Source organism: Saccostrea echinata, unplaced genomic scaffold, assembly GCF_033153115.1.
Source record: "Saccostrea echinata isolate AGI-Se365-2 ecotype Australia unplaced genomic scaffold, CSIRO_AGI_Sech_v1 ptg000046l, whole genome shotgun sequence".
Classification (NCBI taxonomy): domain Eukaryota; kingdom Metazoa; phylum Mollusca; class Bivalvia; order Ostreida; family Ostreidae; genus Saccostrea; species Saccostrea echinata.
Genome location: NW_026889795.1, coordinates 9,409,786 through 9,426,268, shown reverse-complemented (window position 1 = coordinate 9,426,268; position 16,483 = coordinate 9,409,786). Strand labels below are relative to the sequence as shown.

Here is a 16,483-nt window from a genome sequence, read left to right as displayed (position 1 = left end):
TGGTCGGTACACACAGTGAGAATAAAACAGAAGAGGTACTTGCTAAGAAAAAGTCTTACTTTAATTAATAAATTGATTAATCGGTAGTCAACTGGAAACCATGATATCATAAAAAAAACAACAAAAAAACTGATGGGGAATGAGCTTTGAATATATTATTTCTGTAATCGGTAAAAATTAGCAATTCATGTTAGAAAAAAAGAAATCCAGATTTTAATCTGGTAATCAAGATATAATGAGATTTATTGAAAGCCTACGATTAATTGAAGGAAAATTAGGGCATATTTGTGCCTTTTTCTCTCTCTCAATCGTTTTTTTTTTTCAGATGGTCACCATTTTTTTTTTCTTTGCATGGCTGAAATTACCTATCTAATCTTGCAAGTTCCCTGCATAGAACATTCAGATAATTACTTTTATTTAGTTTTAGCTCTTCAGAGCCAAAGACTCAAATTAAAGAGCTAATGCTTTGGCCATTTGTGCGAAAACGTCTTTGAATATGGGCCATATCTCAAAAACCCATTGGTCTATTTTTGTCCAGTTTTTCACAAGGCATGCTTGGCAAAAGGGCTTTCATTTAGTATTAAAATTCGGGAAGTGGTCCTTAAACAAGGGGAGATAAATATGATTAAAACAAAGCAGTTGTTGTAATAAAATGTTCTTCTCAAGAACTACCAAGCAGATGTCACCAAGCGTATAAAAAGGATTGGGATATGTTGTAGACTGGATATCATCCTGAGGCAAAGGGCTTTGTCCGAAGCTCACTTCAAAGTGAACCTAAAATTATATTTTGTTAAAATTTTAAGGACCAGGATCATCACATCTTGTCAGCTGATGCATCTTAGGATCTCATAACATGTTCATTGGTACCGTTCACGGTAGCTCAGTCGGTAGAGCGCTTGCTCCGTGATCGGGAGGTCGTGAGTTCGAATCTCGGCCGCGACAGACCTAAGTCGATAAAAAATAGGTAGCAACTGTTCCTTCGCCATGCGCTCGGTACTTTGAAGTGAAAGTTGCGGGTCCTTCGAATGAGACCTTAAAAACCGAGGCCCCGTGTCACGGCAGGCGTTGGCACGATAAAGTTCCCTCACTGCTCAATGGCCCTAAGTGCCGAGTAAAGGTCAAAATTTGAAGCCCTTCATCGGTATATGGTGACGTCTCTATATGAGTGAAAAATTCTCGAATGGGACGTAAAACAATATACAATCAATCAATCAATCATGTTCATTCGTTCATGGTGACCCTGTTTTTGAACTTTGCAGGTCTTTATTTTCAGTTTGCTTTTCATACATATCTTGGACATTTTGAAGCCTATGATCATCAAAACTTGTCAGTTTACGCGGCTAGGATAAGGCTGTCCGTAGAATATCAAACTGTTCCAACTGAAGTAACTTCTCCGAACTACCTAGATATGACGTCATAATAACATATGACGTCAATGCACTGCATATACTTGAGCTGACTCGACGAGGAAAGTGTCATAACTATAACATTCCTTTAACGTGTCATGTAAAGATCTTTTTTTTTTTATTCAAGAGTCTGTATTGCTCTTTAAGCTTAAGTGTGCTGTTATGATGCTGAACGCTTGCAATTTAAGATCGTGATTCCTTTAACTTGTCCGATATACATCTTTTCAAACAATAACAAAATATTGACCGTGAAACGCTCCCCCTTACACGTCCATGGACAGAGTTAAAATTTATAAATCGTGTATATATTTGGCACAAGTGATTAATAAGGATACATTGAAGATATTCTGTGCGAATCTACTAGAGAAGTATGTCATCTAACTGAATTTGCTGGGGGATTGTATGTAATTTATTCGGTTTTGTACAAATTGCGATAAAGATTGGAAAATGCCCCCCTGTATATGGGTAAGTTGAATTTCTCTTGGAATATTATCTCAACAAATAAAATTCAGACCTGCCCCCAGCACTTTTTATGTACCAAAGATTACGATAAATTGACTTATGTGACAATTTTTTCTCAATAATGTTGTTTTGCACTTGTGCTGATGCGATTTTTATGCAACATTTAGGAATTTATAAGTCTCCATCACATGATCAACAACGTCATGTGACATAACAAATACGCATTATTTTAATACCTGATTACACTCTCATTACAAGTTGACTGCAAATTCATACATAGATCACAAATTGAAATTAAAATCTACCTCAAAATAAAATGTATAGTTTAATGTATATTAAGTCTTCGGACAGCCTTAACATAGCTGCGTATGCAACATTGGCCTTTAAAGTTTGTCAATCAAAAAGTAGGTCACAATGACGTACTTTCATAATTTCATGACATATCATTTTCAAAATATTTAATGTCATTAATTCAGATTACAAAGAAGTTAAGAATAAAACTGTATAAGTTGATGCATCTTGGGGCCTTGAAACATATACATGTATGTCAAAAAGAAGGTCTTCCTTTTCAATTCTACAGGCATTCATTTTCAAATTGTTTTATATGCATACTTTGGACAGTGTGAAGCCTAGGATCATCAAATCTTTTCAGTTGGAATTTCATGTATATATTTAAATATTTTTGATACTAATTGGCCTAGAGTCATCAAACTGTGTGAGTTAATGCATCTTGGGTCCCTCGAGAATGTGAACTAAAAAGTATGTCCATGCGACATACTTTTGGAATTTCATGGCCATATCTAAATATTTTGGCTTAAAAAAGACGAATCATAAAACTTTGTCAGTTCATGCATCTTGGGTCCTCAGGGAATGTTAGCCAAATATTAGATCACAGTGACCTACGTTTGAAATTTCATGTATATATTTAAATATTTCAGATACTAATTGGCCTAAAATCATCCAACATTGTGAGTAAATGTATTTTGAGTCCTCGGAATGGATCAACTAAAAAGTAGGTCACTGTGACCTAGTTTTGGTATTTCAAAGACATGTCTGAATATTTTGGATTATAAAAGGCCCAGAATCATCAAAATGTGTCTGTTGATGCATCTTGGGTCCCCGGAGTGTATCAACCAAAAGTAAGCTATCGTGACCTACTTTTGGAATTTCATATATATATATATATATATATATATATATATATATATATATATATATATATATATATATATATATATATATATATATAGATATAGATAGATAGATAGATAGATAGATAGATAGATAGATAGATAGATAGATAGATAGATACGAAGTATGTAAACTAAAAAGTAGGTCATGGTGACCAACATTTTGAATTTGAAGGCTTTATCTTTATATATTTCGAATAACAAGAAGCTTAGTAATATCAAATTTTGTCAGTTGATGCATCTTTGGTCCTCAGAGTATGTTCGCCAAAAATAGGTTACAAGGATCTTTTTTTTTAATTCCAAGGCTTTATCTAAGTTTATGGGATATAGATAAGAAGTGAAAGGGTTGTACAATTCATTAAAGAACGATTCTAGGCCTTAATACGAGAGAGAGAGAGAGAGAGAGAGAGAGAGAGAGAGAGAGAGAAGGGAGATGTATATCAAATTAATGCTGTATCTAATTGGTATCATCTATTTGTAATGAAATAACCAGTTCATTAATTTAAATTTCTCTTGTTTGTGAAGATTGCATCTATATTTCATAAATATTAACAAACTTCTGTTTTAACCTTGGCATGGATTTTCACTCTGTCAACTGTAACATGTATAGTCAAGTTTCTACTTAATAAAGTCTGTCTGAACAGACTATAGAGAACATATTTCATAAGCAGGACATTTATTTCACAATGTTTTTCTATTTCTTTGATTTCTTACTTCAAAGATTGCATGGAATAAAATAAGGTTTCTCTTTCTCTTGGTTAGGAGAGAGGCTTGTTTTTTCGTGAAATATGGAAGACTCTATCCATGAAGGAAAAGGCTTTGCACAAACATCTTGATGTACAGAAGCAGTTTGCAATTGGATTCAACGAAAATGAAAGTGTCGAAAAAATAAGACTGTCAATTGTTGATGTTGTTCAATTACTTGATCACTGGGGAGAAGAGCTTCCACAATCATGGGTTATGTTTGAAAAGTTCTTTCAGGAAAAGAAAAACCTCAAGATTTTGAGCAAAGGTGAGCTTCAGGCATTCAACAAAGCATTACCACTGGGGATAAAGCTCCAAACAAATGATGATATTAATGTCATGCTGCAGTTTTTTCATGACATCAGAGCAATTGTATACTTTGATCAAGAATTCCTCAGTGAAGTAATTATCCTTGATGTACAGTGGTTTGCTGATGCATTTAAAAATATCATAACAGATAAAAACCACGCAAAAGAGGATTTATATGCATTTGCCTCAGAGTGGGACAAATTCAATGAAACTGGAGAATTATATGACACATTGTTGTTTGCTATATGGAAAATGAACAACAATGGTTACATTGAACACAAAGACAACATCATGCTTTACATGGAGAAACTAGGACTCTTAGCTAAAATGAATGAAGAAAAGTGGTATGTTCCATGTATGAACAAAACACCATTTCCTGTAAATTACTTTTCATCATACCCTGCCTCATCCGTACTTTGCTACACATTTGATTTTCTTCCTGCGGGAATTTTCCATCGCCTCGTAGCAACTTGCATGCAGATTCCTTGGGAGGTTTTGGCTGATAACGATCAAGGGTGTATTTACCAGACTGCAGCTATTTTCGTGTTTCATGATTTGCACCATAACATCATGCTTGGAATGACTCAAAAAGAAATTCAATTGCAAGTTTTTGTTGCAGTTGGAGAAGTTGATGTTTCAAAATGTCTTCAGATTAGAGAAAACATTGAGCGTATGTTACACAACCTTTCCAACACATTCCAGAAAAACTCAGAATTTCACGTTGCGTTCAAATGTAAACCAACAGGATTTTGTGACAGCAAGGAGAGCGCGGTCATAAGTGAATCTAAGTTTATAAGAGCAACTTTTCAGTGTCCGTCCTGTCCGGCGAATGAAAAACATTGCATCGACACACAATATATTACAAAATTTTGGAAACAGGTACTCTGGTATATGTACATGAACTTGGCAGTTCAAATAATTATAACACAGTGGAATCCTTGTTAAATGTACTGGTAAGGTCAATGTTTGTGGGTAACCAAAATTTCACTCTTTCGTGGTGACGTAATTTCGTGGGTAACGTTTATATTCATGCACATGTACGCAAACTTCAGCTGACTAATATAAAGACAAAGTTTTGTTCTTGAGGATATAATTTCATGGGTAATGAAAACTAAAGAAAACCCAGAAACATTTGGCACCAACAAACAATGATGATTCCACGGGAATGCTTGTTATGCAAACAGAATTAAAATCTAAAATTGAAATGTTTGTCTTTGTAGTAGAATCTTGAATTAGTTTCAATATTTTTATTATATAAGGTTCCTGAGGAGGAGTCCAAGATTAATAAAGTCAAGAGTGGAAATGAGGACACAACATTGACAGAGGCCATGAAGGGCGCTACATCTATCGAATTACCTTCTACAGGTATCTTTTTTATTACAGCTTTTGCAATCTTGATGCACTTAACTGAAATTCATTTAAATAAGATATAATGCTTTCTTAATCAAACTTTTTTGTCTTTTCAGGTTGAATAATTCATTTTCTTATTTTTTTTATGAATGGCAATCCTAATTGTTTTCTTTTTTAAGGAAAAACTATCACATTAGATACCTCATGCTACTTTAATTCCCCAAATAGATAATTCCAGTGAAAATTTCGACAAAATCATGAAGTTGTTGCACATTGGAGTTGACGCTATACGAATCTGCTTTGATAAATTCTTTCCAAAAGAGCATTTAGAAAAGACTCTGAAAGACAATGAAACAGACATGAGAAAAGGACAGTTTCGATTCCAACCACCTCAACTAGAGATTCTGTTCCCTCCTCAAGGTACTTGCCATTTGCTTAATATTTGTTTCCCATAGGACTACAGTATATGTTCATAGCATGAATTCATGTTCAAAAGAAAGGGATTACATCTCATCGATACAGTTGTATACATGTAGTTACTCTTTACTGGAAATGGTACCCATAGTATCTCATTCATTTTTGGCTACAGGTACTTTCGGAGAAGTGCATTTATTCCCATCACCTTTCTACCGGATTTTGGTTCTTTACTAGATAACTTGATCATTTCAAACATTCGTTGTATTAAAATGGTGAGACATTACTGTAATTAAAGAAATCATCATCAAGTTCGTCTTTTGAACATTTTTTGCAAAGAATTTTAACGTTTTCCAACCCATAGATTCATCTGCTGAATTTTAATGATTAAATTTAACCCCCAACCCCAGGGATTTAAAATAATTTCTAATTATTTAAACAAATTTTCATAGTAAGTAAATCAATTCTGTTTTTAAATGTATATATAATTCATCAAAAGCAAGCAAACTAACTTGAAGAAACGAAAGGAGAAACTTATAATTTTTTCAAAGATTGATTAGGCTGTGCAAATTAGTATACATAGTTTTAGATGTTGCAATAATTATTTTTGTTTTTTTTTAAGGTGGATCTTACAGTGTTACATCTTTATCTATGGACATTACCATCATGTATAAATTGTTGAGGAATTTCTCTGACATTGCTCCCCCCGGGAGTGGATGGGGAAAGGAACCTAAAGTAGAGCACATTACAGAGAGTGACGACATAGAGAGGATTCGTTTATATAGAAACAAGTACTACCATGATTCAGGAAGTGATCGTGCCATAAAAGATCATGTTTTCAACATAATCTGGACTGACCTTTGCCAGGTGAGACATCTGTTTGCAATTCTAGTGGAGGGGATCGGTTTATTGCATTCTGATTAACTTGTGTAATTTGGAATTATCTTCAAGAAATTTATTAAAAGCAATGTACAGTCAAGATAGGCTTAATAAAAACAAGTACGTATAGATGTCAACATTTTATTACATCTTATGCCCATTTTTTTTTCCGAAATAGTGCAAAGTTGTAATCTTTATACATGTTTGATTTCTTCGGAATCAGTGGAAATTTTTAAATAACAATTCTTCCTTGAGTGAAAGATTCAAGATTTTTCTCTCCTTTTAAGTAAAGGCCAACACTTCTTTAAAAGAAGAGTTAATAAATAGAAAGTTGAAATATCGTGAGTACATTGATAAATCGACTGAACAACAACAACAACAACAACAACAAAAAAAAGCATACCTAGGCAATGGTAATTCAGATTATGAAGGAATATCTTTTTCTCATCCGCTAATGCTTATAGCTTAAGTCTTAATAACAACAGCAGGAAAAAGGGTTCATTCTTAACATTGTTTATCTTTTTTCTATTTATCAAGAAAATAATGTTTAGGATTATAGAATTATAATTATACCCTCATCTCTTATATTTTTTTTTCTACAATGTGCATTTGGTTTCTCAAGCCTTTAAAAGGGAAAAACAATGCATGGTTCTGAAATCTGCTTCTGAAATAATACTTCTATTAATTTTGACATTTACATATTTAATCAAGTCTAAGTACCTTTTGTTTTATATTCCTCCTCTACTTTACGTCTTTAAATTTTGCTTGAGAAGAAACATTTTTCTAACACCACGTATACATTCCCTCGTATAACATATTTGTCATTCCTTTCAGGCAATAGTGAGACTTCGAAGGTGTTTTAAAAAGAAGGATCAGTGAAATATAACGATGGAATTTACTAACACCAAACATCACGATTATGAAGATAAGCTGTTGACCTAGTCACTGCAAGACAGTATTGTCTGGGACATTGGGTTGTGAATCCTTGTTATTTAATTTGATTTTAAATGCTACATTGTACCGTTCTTTTTACTTAGTGAAAATATAAATGAAGATAACGAACAATAATAAATCGGATTTGTCCTTTGAAACAATAGAAATTTGGAGCACAACAAACAAAACCTCTAAAAACTTCAGAATTGGGATCAGGTGTCATGGAGGAGTAAGCATTCTCTACCGACCGAACACATCCACCGTGTCCTCATTGTCATTATTGGGCAAACGGAAAATCCGTAGACAATTTAATGTTTAAAGAATGGTCTTACAATTAGTATGAAAAACGACATTTATATTTTGACTTACAGATAAATTGTATTTGCTGACAAGTTCATTGTATCGACCATAGAATTTGCCAAATGATTTCTTTAAACAACAGTTGACATCCTTGTTCCATCAACTTGTTTGTCTATAGCTTGTCTCGTTTTAAAATTTCTTTGTTGTAAGTAGTGTAGTCTGCTCTTGTGTATAGAATCAACTTGGAGATATAAATACCTTAAAACAATGACAGATTCTGTACAAATTAATCTAATGATCTACAGTTCGACTTCAACATGAATGTCTCTTGGTTTTAGGGTAGTTTGAGGGTAAAAAAGAGGCTAAAAGTAACCTTTCTGTATTAAAAAAAACATTTTTCAGATCTTAGTCTAGATTAAAAAGAATTACTTACAAGCCGCCAACGGCCAAAGGTGGGAACCTCACTAAGCTCCTTTGCAAGTATAACATTATGAATAAATATATTAGCTTTCGAAAATAGCATTTCGCAGAATGCTTAGAAAATATATGACAATACGCTTCAATAAAGATACATATAATAACAGAAGTAAAACTTACAAGGTCAAATTTATGAATACTATATAGATATAAAGAAATTCATTTCTTACAGTATTAATTTGATTTAACATAAGTATGCAATATAATGGAAGGGAGGTAAATCCATTACCAACTCAGAGTCTCTAATTTTACCTCCCTACCTACAGACCCTGAAACGTGCTACTACCCCACACGCACGCTGCACGAACGGTACACGCTCGCTACACGGTTCGCACGAAACGCTGCACGGTTTACACGAAACGCTTTGCACGAAACGCTACACGGTTTACACGAAACGCTTTGCACGAAAGGCTGCACGGTTTACACGAAAGCCTGCACGAAACGCTTTGTACACGTTTCTCACACGCTTTGTACACGATTCTCGCACGCTTTGGCCTCGATCTGGGTTTTCTATTCGGAATCTCTCGGACTTTATTTCAATTATTACGGATTAATCAAAGATTAGTTAAGAATTGCAATCATTCAGATTAAGTTAAGATTAAAACTCTCTACACCAGCACTATATCAACAGATAAAATACTCAATGTTCAGTTGTAATTAATAAATAGTTGTCAGTGAGTATGTGACCCGCCCAGTGAAATACTTATTATCGTCTGTGTACGTACCTTTTTTCACTAGACTCTAAATTACGCACTGGAAAAAAATATTATATTTGTAATTCATAATCTTTCACAGCATTTAATGTTTTTCCAATTATAGTTTGATATTAAATAGTCGTTTTATTACTTACAAATAAACTCAGTTATTGATTTGAAAAAAAAAAATGATTCAATTGCGTATGATTTCTGTAAACATATTGATTTTCTTTTCCTTTTTTAAATTATTGATTGATTTATACATTTTTTGATTTAGTAAAAAAAATAATAATTTCATTTGATAAAATTAGGTTCTGTTTATAATTTGCAAAGGTAATATGTAAACTGCATCTAACAGGAACATTGTGCAGGAAGGGGGGGGGGTGTGTAGATTACCGAGATCTTACTGTTGTATCTTCAAATCTGTACATGACTAAATATAACGGGCACTTGTTTCAGTAAGTATACCATCGGGAAAAAAAAATATTATAGAAACAAGTGCCCGTTCTTAGAAAAAAAGGATATCCATATCTCCAGCGGGACCCGATACATGTAATTCATTAAATACACTTTATTCAAAATGGTAAATATATCGTTTCATTTCAGAGTTAAACTTTAATTAATCATTAAAATTTTATATGGTAGAGAAGCCGGGGGATAGGTATTGTAATTATTTAGTTCTCTTTTGAGGCATAGGTTTCTCAAATAAAAACTATATTATACCCACCACCTTTTAAAACCCCTGATTTCAAACCGCGTCAATACACACACACAGAAAAAAAAAATCAATAATTTATGTAATCAATAGTCACGGCTCTTAACAATACATTCAATATATATGTATACATGTCCAATGTCCTAAAAACTAAAAATAAATATGCTCTAGAACTGCGTGATTAATAAAACAACTAATACATGTATATGATTATTCAGGATTTATTTTATTTACGAATGCACTAGCAAATTAATTCTCTGTTTACAGACAATCGGATAAATTAAAGAAATAAAATCCACGGGTATTTATCTATACCCATTAAAAACTAATGAAACCGTTTAATTTCACAAATTAAAATTCAATCGTTATTGTCGGTTGTCATCTTAGCTATGATTGACAAGAGATACTTGCAGAACAAGTTTCAGTCCCGGCACGCGGAAGCCGTGATCGCTGTTGTAACAGTGTAAATGACCTTGATCACAGTCGTAAGAAGAGTGTTGAAAGTGTAAAGAAGATTACAATATTTTAAGGGGTGCATCGGACGCACCCCGAAAAAAGCAATAAAGTATTTTTAAAAAGAACATCATCAATAAAAGAATTGTTTACAACAAAAACTCAGTATTTTCATTTGATCCCCCCCTCCCGGAAATATTTAACCCTGTATTTGTCGATGCATGTGAATTATAATTCATTTATATGACTATTATTTACCAACTAATTTTATGCATAAAATAGACTATAAATGACTCATCGTTCCAAAATAATTTGTAACACAATCTTATAATAGAAGAAAATTATGTTCGTTAATAAAGAAAATCAATTAACTGTGCTCCCCGGCCTAGAATTCCAATTTTTTTCACATTTATAGCAACACACTAAATTTTGCATTTTATTTTTCACGCCTGCCATATTTATCTATTATTTTGTATTAATCACCGATATGTTCTTGTAATCCCACATCCCATAATTAATTGTAGAATGGTGAAGAGATTCAAATAAATGAATGAAAAGGACAAGACCGGATTTCTAATGAATTTTCTATTACATGTACAAAATGTTCAGTATCGCACCCTTTAAAAATGTATTGAATCAAATACCTTAAAATTTATGTGCATATAATTAATTACTTTTAACACATTTTCTGTCCATCTTTATTGAAATAAAAAAAGAAAGAAAATCAAACAAATATGTAATACATTACCGAGTAATTTTATTTTGTTGTTTCCGGTATTTTTTCACTCTTAAAATACCACCGGTATGATAAATCCGAATAATATTAGTTACAAAAAACACAGAATGACATGTTGATCCATCAATAGCCATCTTTAAAATAAAAAGACTTCCGAATGAATCCTACACGTTTCTAACGCGATTCTTGCACGAAAGTCGCACGTTTCTCACACGGTTCTTACACGAAAGTCGCACGTTTCTCACACGCTTCTCGCACGCTCGCTACACGGTTTGCACGAAACGCTTTGGAACTTACACGAAACTCTGCACGGTTTACACGAAACGCTACACGGTTTGCACGAAACGGAAAGCGCACGAAAGTCACACGCTTTTTTGGGGTTGTAGCACGTTTCAGGGTCTGTACGTACGTCCCGGGGGCCTGCTACCCCTCAAAGACAAACATGTACATTTTGCTTAAAAAACAGTTTGTATTTTCTAACAAGTGTTATATTTGAGAGGACTTTTAAGTTCTGGATTGTAAAGCAATGTTTTAAGTTCAGTATGTTTCAGCAACATCTTTTAGTCGACAATACATTTAATATTTATATACTTTCTCGGCTTTTACTGTAGTGTCCTCTACTTCTCTAAAAAGATTTTTTAGATGACCATGAAGAATGCATTCCGTTTTATTTATGTTTACTTTAAAACCTGCATTTTTGATATAGAATAGTTTAAAGATTTCTGAATTTTTATACCAAAAAAAAAAAAAAAAAAAAAAAAAAAAAAAAAAAAATTGCTGTGATCATATAATTTCTATTTTAAAAAAATCTGGTCTCCGGGTAAATGAATATATAAAATATTTAATAGATAAGATTTGAAGATCACTGGTTTACTGTCTTCTTGTGAAATTTCCTTGTGTTGTAGCTGAAACAACAGGACTGGTCTTAGAGGAAACACAGCAAATCACGGTTCATTTGTAAAGACCTATCTCGAATTTTGTCTTGAAATATTTTTGTCAGGCCATATTGTCAACTCTTTATAAAAATTAATCTCATCTGATGTATTCATCTGAGGCAAAAGCTGCCCCTTTACTTTATCTTTAAATCCTATGCGGTGTAGAATAAAGAAAGTTCATTTGCAAGTATTTTACTTAAACCTCTTCAGATTCTTCACTATATAAGAGTGAATCGATATATTTTGTTTATTCCTAGAACATCATCGTAAAAAGATCGAATCCCTGCAAAAAGATGGTTATCTCTGTGATTAACTGATATACACCTATTTGGAACACCCGGCAATTTCTTTAAAGCATATGAAAAATTCAGATATTTTCCAAATTAAATTATGAATATTCATAGCGCAGCTCAGTAAGTAATATTTTGAGGCGGGGCTTTATTTATATGGGGAATGGGTAACTTAATATTGTGACGCCAACATAATAAAGTGCAGAATGAGCTCACTTTTATAATAAACAGAATATTCCTTGCAGACACATGTTTAAATGGACCAGAAATTCAAATGTCTACTGATTTTTTTTTCCATTTCCCGATCATGACAATGAGCACACAGTGGGTGTGACTGGTCCACAGGGGATGCTTTATCATCCATTGCACCTGGACCCACCTCTGTTTTTTAGAGTTTCATGTTTGCTCTGCTCTGAATTTGAATTGTTTTATGTTTTTTTTTTTTTTTAGATTGATTACTGTTCGTTATCTTCATATTTCAGGCAAATACCTTCTATTGAATTTATTTCATATACATTTTAGGTGACCAATATTTCCACCTTATAATTATATTGTAATAAAGTAGAATTGCAGTTACCTGTTTTAAAACTGGTCAAATTTTCATTTTGGTTATTATAAAGTGAAACAGCTTAAAATTTCATCATTAAAACATCTGAGCCTTCTACTTACAATTTATTGAGGATTATAACTGACAATAAATAAACAACAGAAGTGGTTACTACGGTTGAAAAACAAAGGTGGTACATGTACCTTTATTTAATTCAACAAAGGTGGTACCTATAATTACCTCTACTAATATCCTCTACTGTTATTGCTCTATATAAAATGAATACCAAAGAACTGTCTATTTCCCTGAGAAGGCACTACTTCCCCGTCTAAAAACTATTACTTGTAAAATCATAGCTACTCGTTGGGACTACTCCTTCATTAATATTTATTGATTTTTTTTAACCAATTAAAATGCTCAGTGAAAGGAGCTTTCAAAGAATCTCGATTCCGTGACGTAATGTTATTAGCAATGTATCTATGACGTGAAAAAAACATTTCGACACGCAATGTCACAATCATACTGAAAGTATAGCAAACTATATATAGGACGAGCACAATAATTCTTTAAAATATCTGGTTTTTTAAATATGTTATTTTCTCGATTTGATGCATTAGACATCTGACAAAATTTTAGATACATGCATTTGTCTTTGAATATAATTTGTATCTGATCTTCCTTGATTGTTGGTATAATAAAACAGTTATGGAATGGGTTCTCGTGAAATAGCCAATTAATGGTTCCGCTTGGCATATAATTTTTTCCCTCTTCAGCTTCTTCGCCTCAGGAAATAATTTCGTTCATTGGGGAACAATATATGTAATACTTCCCCCATACCCATTCCATAAATGTATATTAAGCAACAAAGGTGGTAAATATAATTGAACAACAAAGATGTTATCTATGACTAACAAACACATGCCGAAAAATATGATAAAACGGTGGTAGCTATAGTTAAACAACAAAATGGTAACTAATTTAAACAATAAATGTGCTAACTATAATTAAATAACAAACGTGGTTACATATGATTTAACAACAAATTAACGTAGCTACGGATAACGACCACGTGACATTACATGTGAATACTAAATTAAGAATTTTTCGGTCCGCCTATTCCGGAAATGCGCCTATTTCAATACTGCAAACTGCAGTTGTAAACAACGTGCTCCGAGAAAAGTTCCCGGGAATAGTTACAACAAAGCTCAGCAGTAAAGGTAAATCAAGTATTTTAGAGCGAATGAGAGATTATAACATGTCAACAAACAGGATAACACTTATAAAACTTTTTTTTATGAAATGGAATATTCGTATATACATGTCGCAAACGACTTACACCCCATATTCCGAAGCAGACGATACGGCTGATGTAGATCATATAATGACATCAAATGGAACGAAGGACGAGGAGTCGTTGAGATGAAGAACTTGGCAGACCAGTTTATATGCTTACAGCCACAAGATAAAGGCAATCATTTGCATTTTTTCCAACTTTGAAAACGTTGTGAACTTTACTGTATAAATACATTGGGCCTAAATGTGACCAATAGTACTGTACTATTTGTGGATTTACCAACACCTTTTCCACGGGAAAGGAACACGATAGATAGGCATTTGATATTAACTCAAAAGTACCTCTTGGTAAGTGGAATAAATATTAACATGATTAACATGATGTATGTTCCATTTCAAACTTCTATCATAATTGTAATTCAGCATGAATATTTCACCTCTCCTTAGTAAACTCAGTACATGTAAGGAACTGTCATCTGATTGGGGGGGGGGGGGGTTCTAGGTGTCAGATTATTTATTAACATGCCAGTGAAGGACAGATTAATTATTTTTATTTTCAAGATGACTGGGGACATTGTTTTTCTTCACTGGAAAAAAAAAGTTTGACAAGGTGGTACTTATTGAAACTGTTTGCATGTTGTTTGCTGGTCTGATGAAATTCAATTCTTTATTTTACTACTGCTGTATAGAATCTTGGTCAGGCAGCGTGGGCATTTCTCTTGATAAGTCCAGTTTCTGTGTAAGATTTTCTGGTTAAAAATTGATTTTCCAATCAACCATAATTAAGTTTTGTTTATGCCGGTATATATTTATTTGATCTATATTTAGCCAACTTGATGGTACATTCCGGAATGGGACCAACTCATTTATTAGATTTTCTCAGCACCTCTAACACTCCACCTATGGTGTCACCACAGAGAAGAAAAAGTACAACCAGGCCATTGATTGATTGATTGATTTATTTATTTTGTTTAACGCCGAGTCGGCAATATTTCAGCCATATTTCGGCGGAAGAACCAGGCCAAGAAATCTCTTTGGATAGCTAGAGACGAAAAATGCTAAACCGGACCAGTTGGAATGAGTATTGATGCTGAATAGCAGACCAGGGGGTCTTGCTGTTAGTATAATAGTGATACTGGTAATGTCATTATTTGAATTTTGTTATGCCAAAATTAATAAGCGTAGAAAATTGGGAATTAATGGGCTATAAACATCTGCAAGTTATGTTCATGTATATATACATGTTCACTGCAATTCTATATATAGGATATAGACATTTTTGGGGAATATATTTTAATGTGGACTCCGGATAATAATGTTAAATTTTATATTTCAGATAATTTCATCAAGTAAGGTGTATAAGATATATGTATTGAGGTCCGGACCATTTATGCTGATAATGATTCAACTACTGTAGCTCGACTAAAGCGTGACTTTCCATCTCGTCCAAAAAAGCAGGACAAACATCATTTGATGAAGCTGAACTAACATAGACTACTTTTCCTGTCAATTTCATATTATCTCTAGTTTGAGTGTTACATCTTAAGTGGTAACAGACCACTCCACATATACACTTCTATTTATTTTTCATGTATAATCTACTCTGCGAGTGTTATATCTGGTGTGGTAATAGACCGCTCCATACGTAGACTTTTTCATTTTTATGTCTAATGTACTATGTGAGTGTTACATGTATGTCAGGTGTGTTAATTGACTTTTGCGAGACACACTGACTTTTACAGTCGATGGCTTACTTTGATATATAAACCTGCCTTATGTATGAGGGTACGGAATTGATAATACATAAGAAAACCTTAGTAGTGATTATAGGTATGGTGGTAGGGGCACTAACATGATTTACTGGTATGCAATCAATGCAAGAGATGATGAGAGGCAGAATTACAGACCTTAAATTACATTATTTGTGAGATTAGTACATGTACCTCTATTCAATCTAATTATTTGAAGGAATGAAATAAGGAAGAAAATACATATCCGATCGGAAGAAAAACTACGCAAGAATTGGTCAATGTGGCAATGGAGGGGGTTGTGGGTAGGGTGGATGCCGGTCCCTTCCTAGACAATGTAATATTTAATTGCTTTGAAATGGTCCATTATCATCATTTAGTTAAATCTTCAGCTTAATGTTCATATCGCAAAAGAGCTTCCATATAATGCCCTAATGTAAAAGTACAGTACCAACCAGATACAACCTAACAGAAAGCGAACCCAAAGCGCACCCCGGGTTCGCTTTCTGGGTTCGCTTGGGGTTCGCTATAGCTGACCCCGAGCAAATCCGGAGCGCACCTCGAGCGAACCCGCAGCGGACCCAGAGCGAACACCGAAAGCGAACCC

At 33.5% G+C, this 16,483-nt stretch overlaps 1 protein-coding gene across 1 annotated transcript in view; it reads left to right on the top strand.

Annotated features, from left to right (window-relative positions):
- The first annotated feature begins 4,133 nt into the window (after nt 1-4,133).
- LOC133201889 (uncharacterized) overlaps nt 4,134-16,483 on the top strand; it is a 151,744-nt gene continuing 139,394 nt past the window's right edge. Inside the window, exons 1-3 of the mRNA XM_061337682.1 lie at nt 4,134-4,990; nt 5,371-5,476; nt 5,690-5,881. Coding sequence (XP_061193666.1) covers nt 4,142-4,990; nt 5,371-5,476; nt 5,690-5,881 — 1,147 coding nt within the window. The 5' untranslated portion in view covers nt 4,134-4,141. The remainder of the gene's footprint in view (nt 4,991-5,370; nt 5,477-5,689; nt 5,882-16,483) is intronic.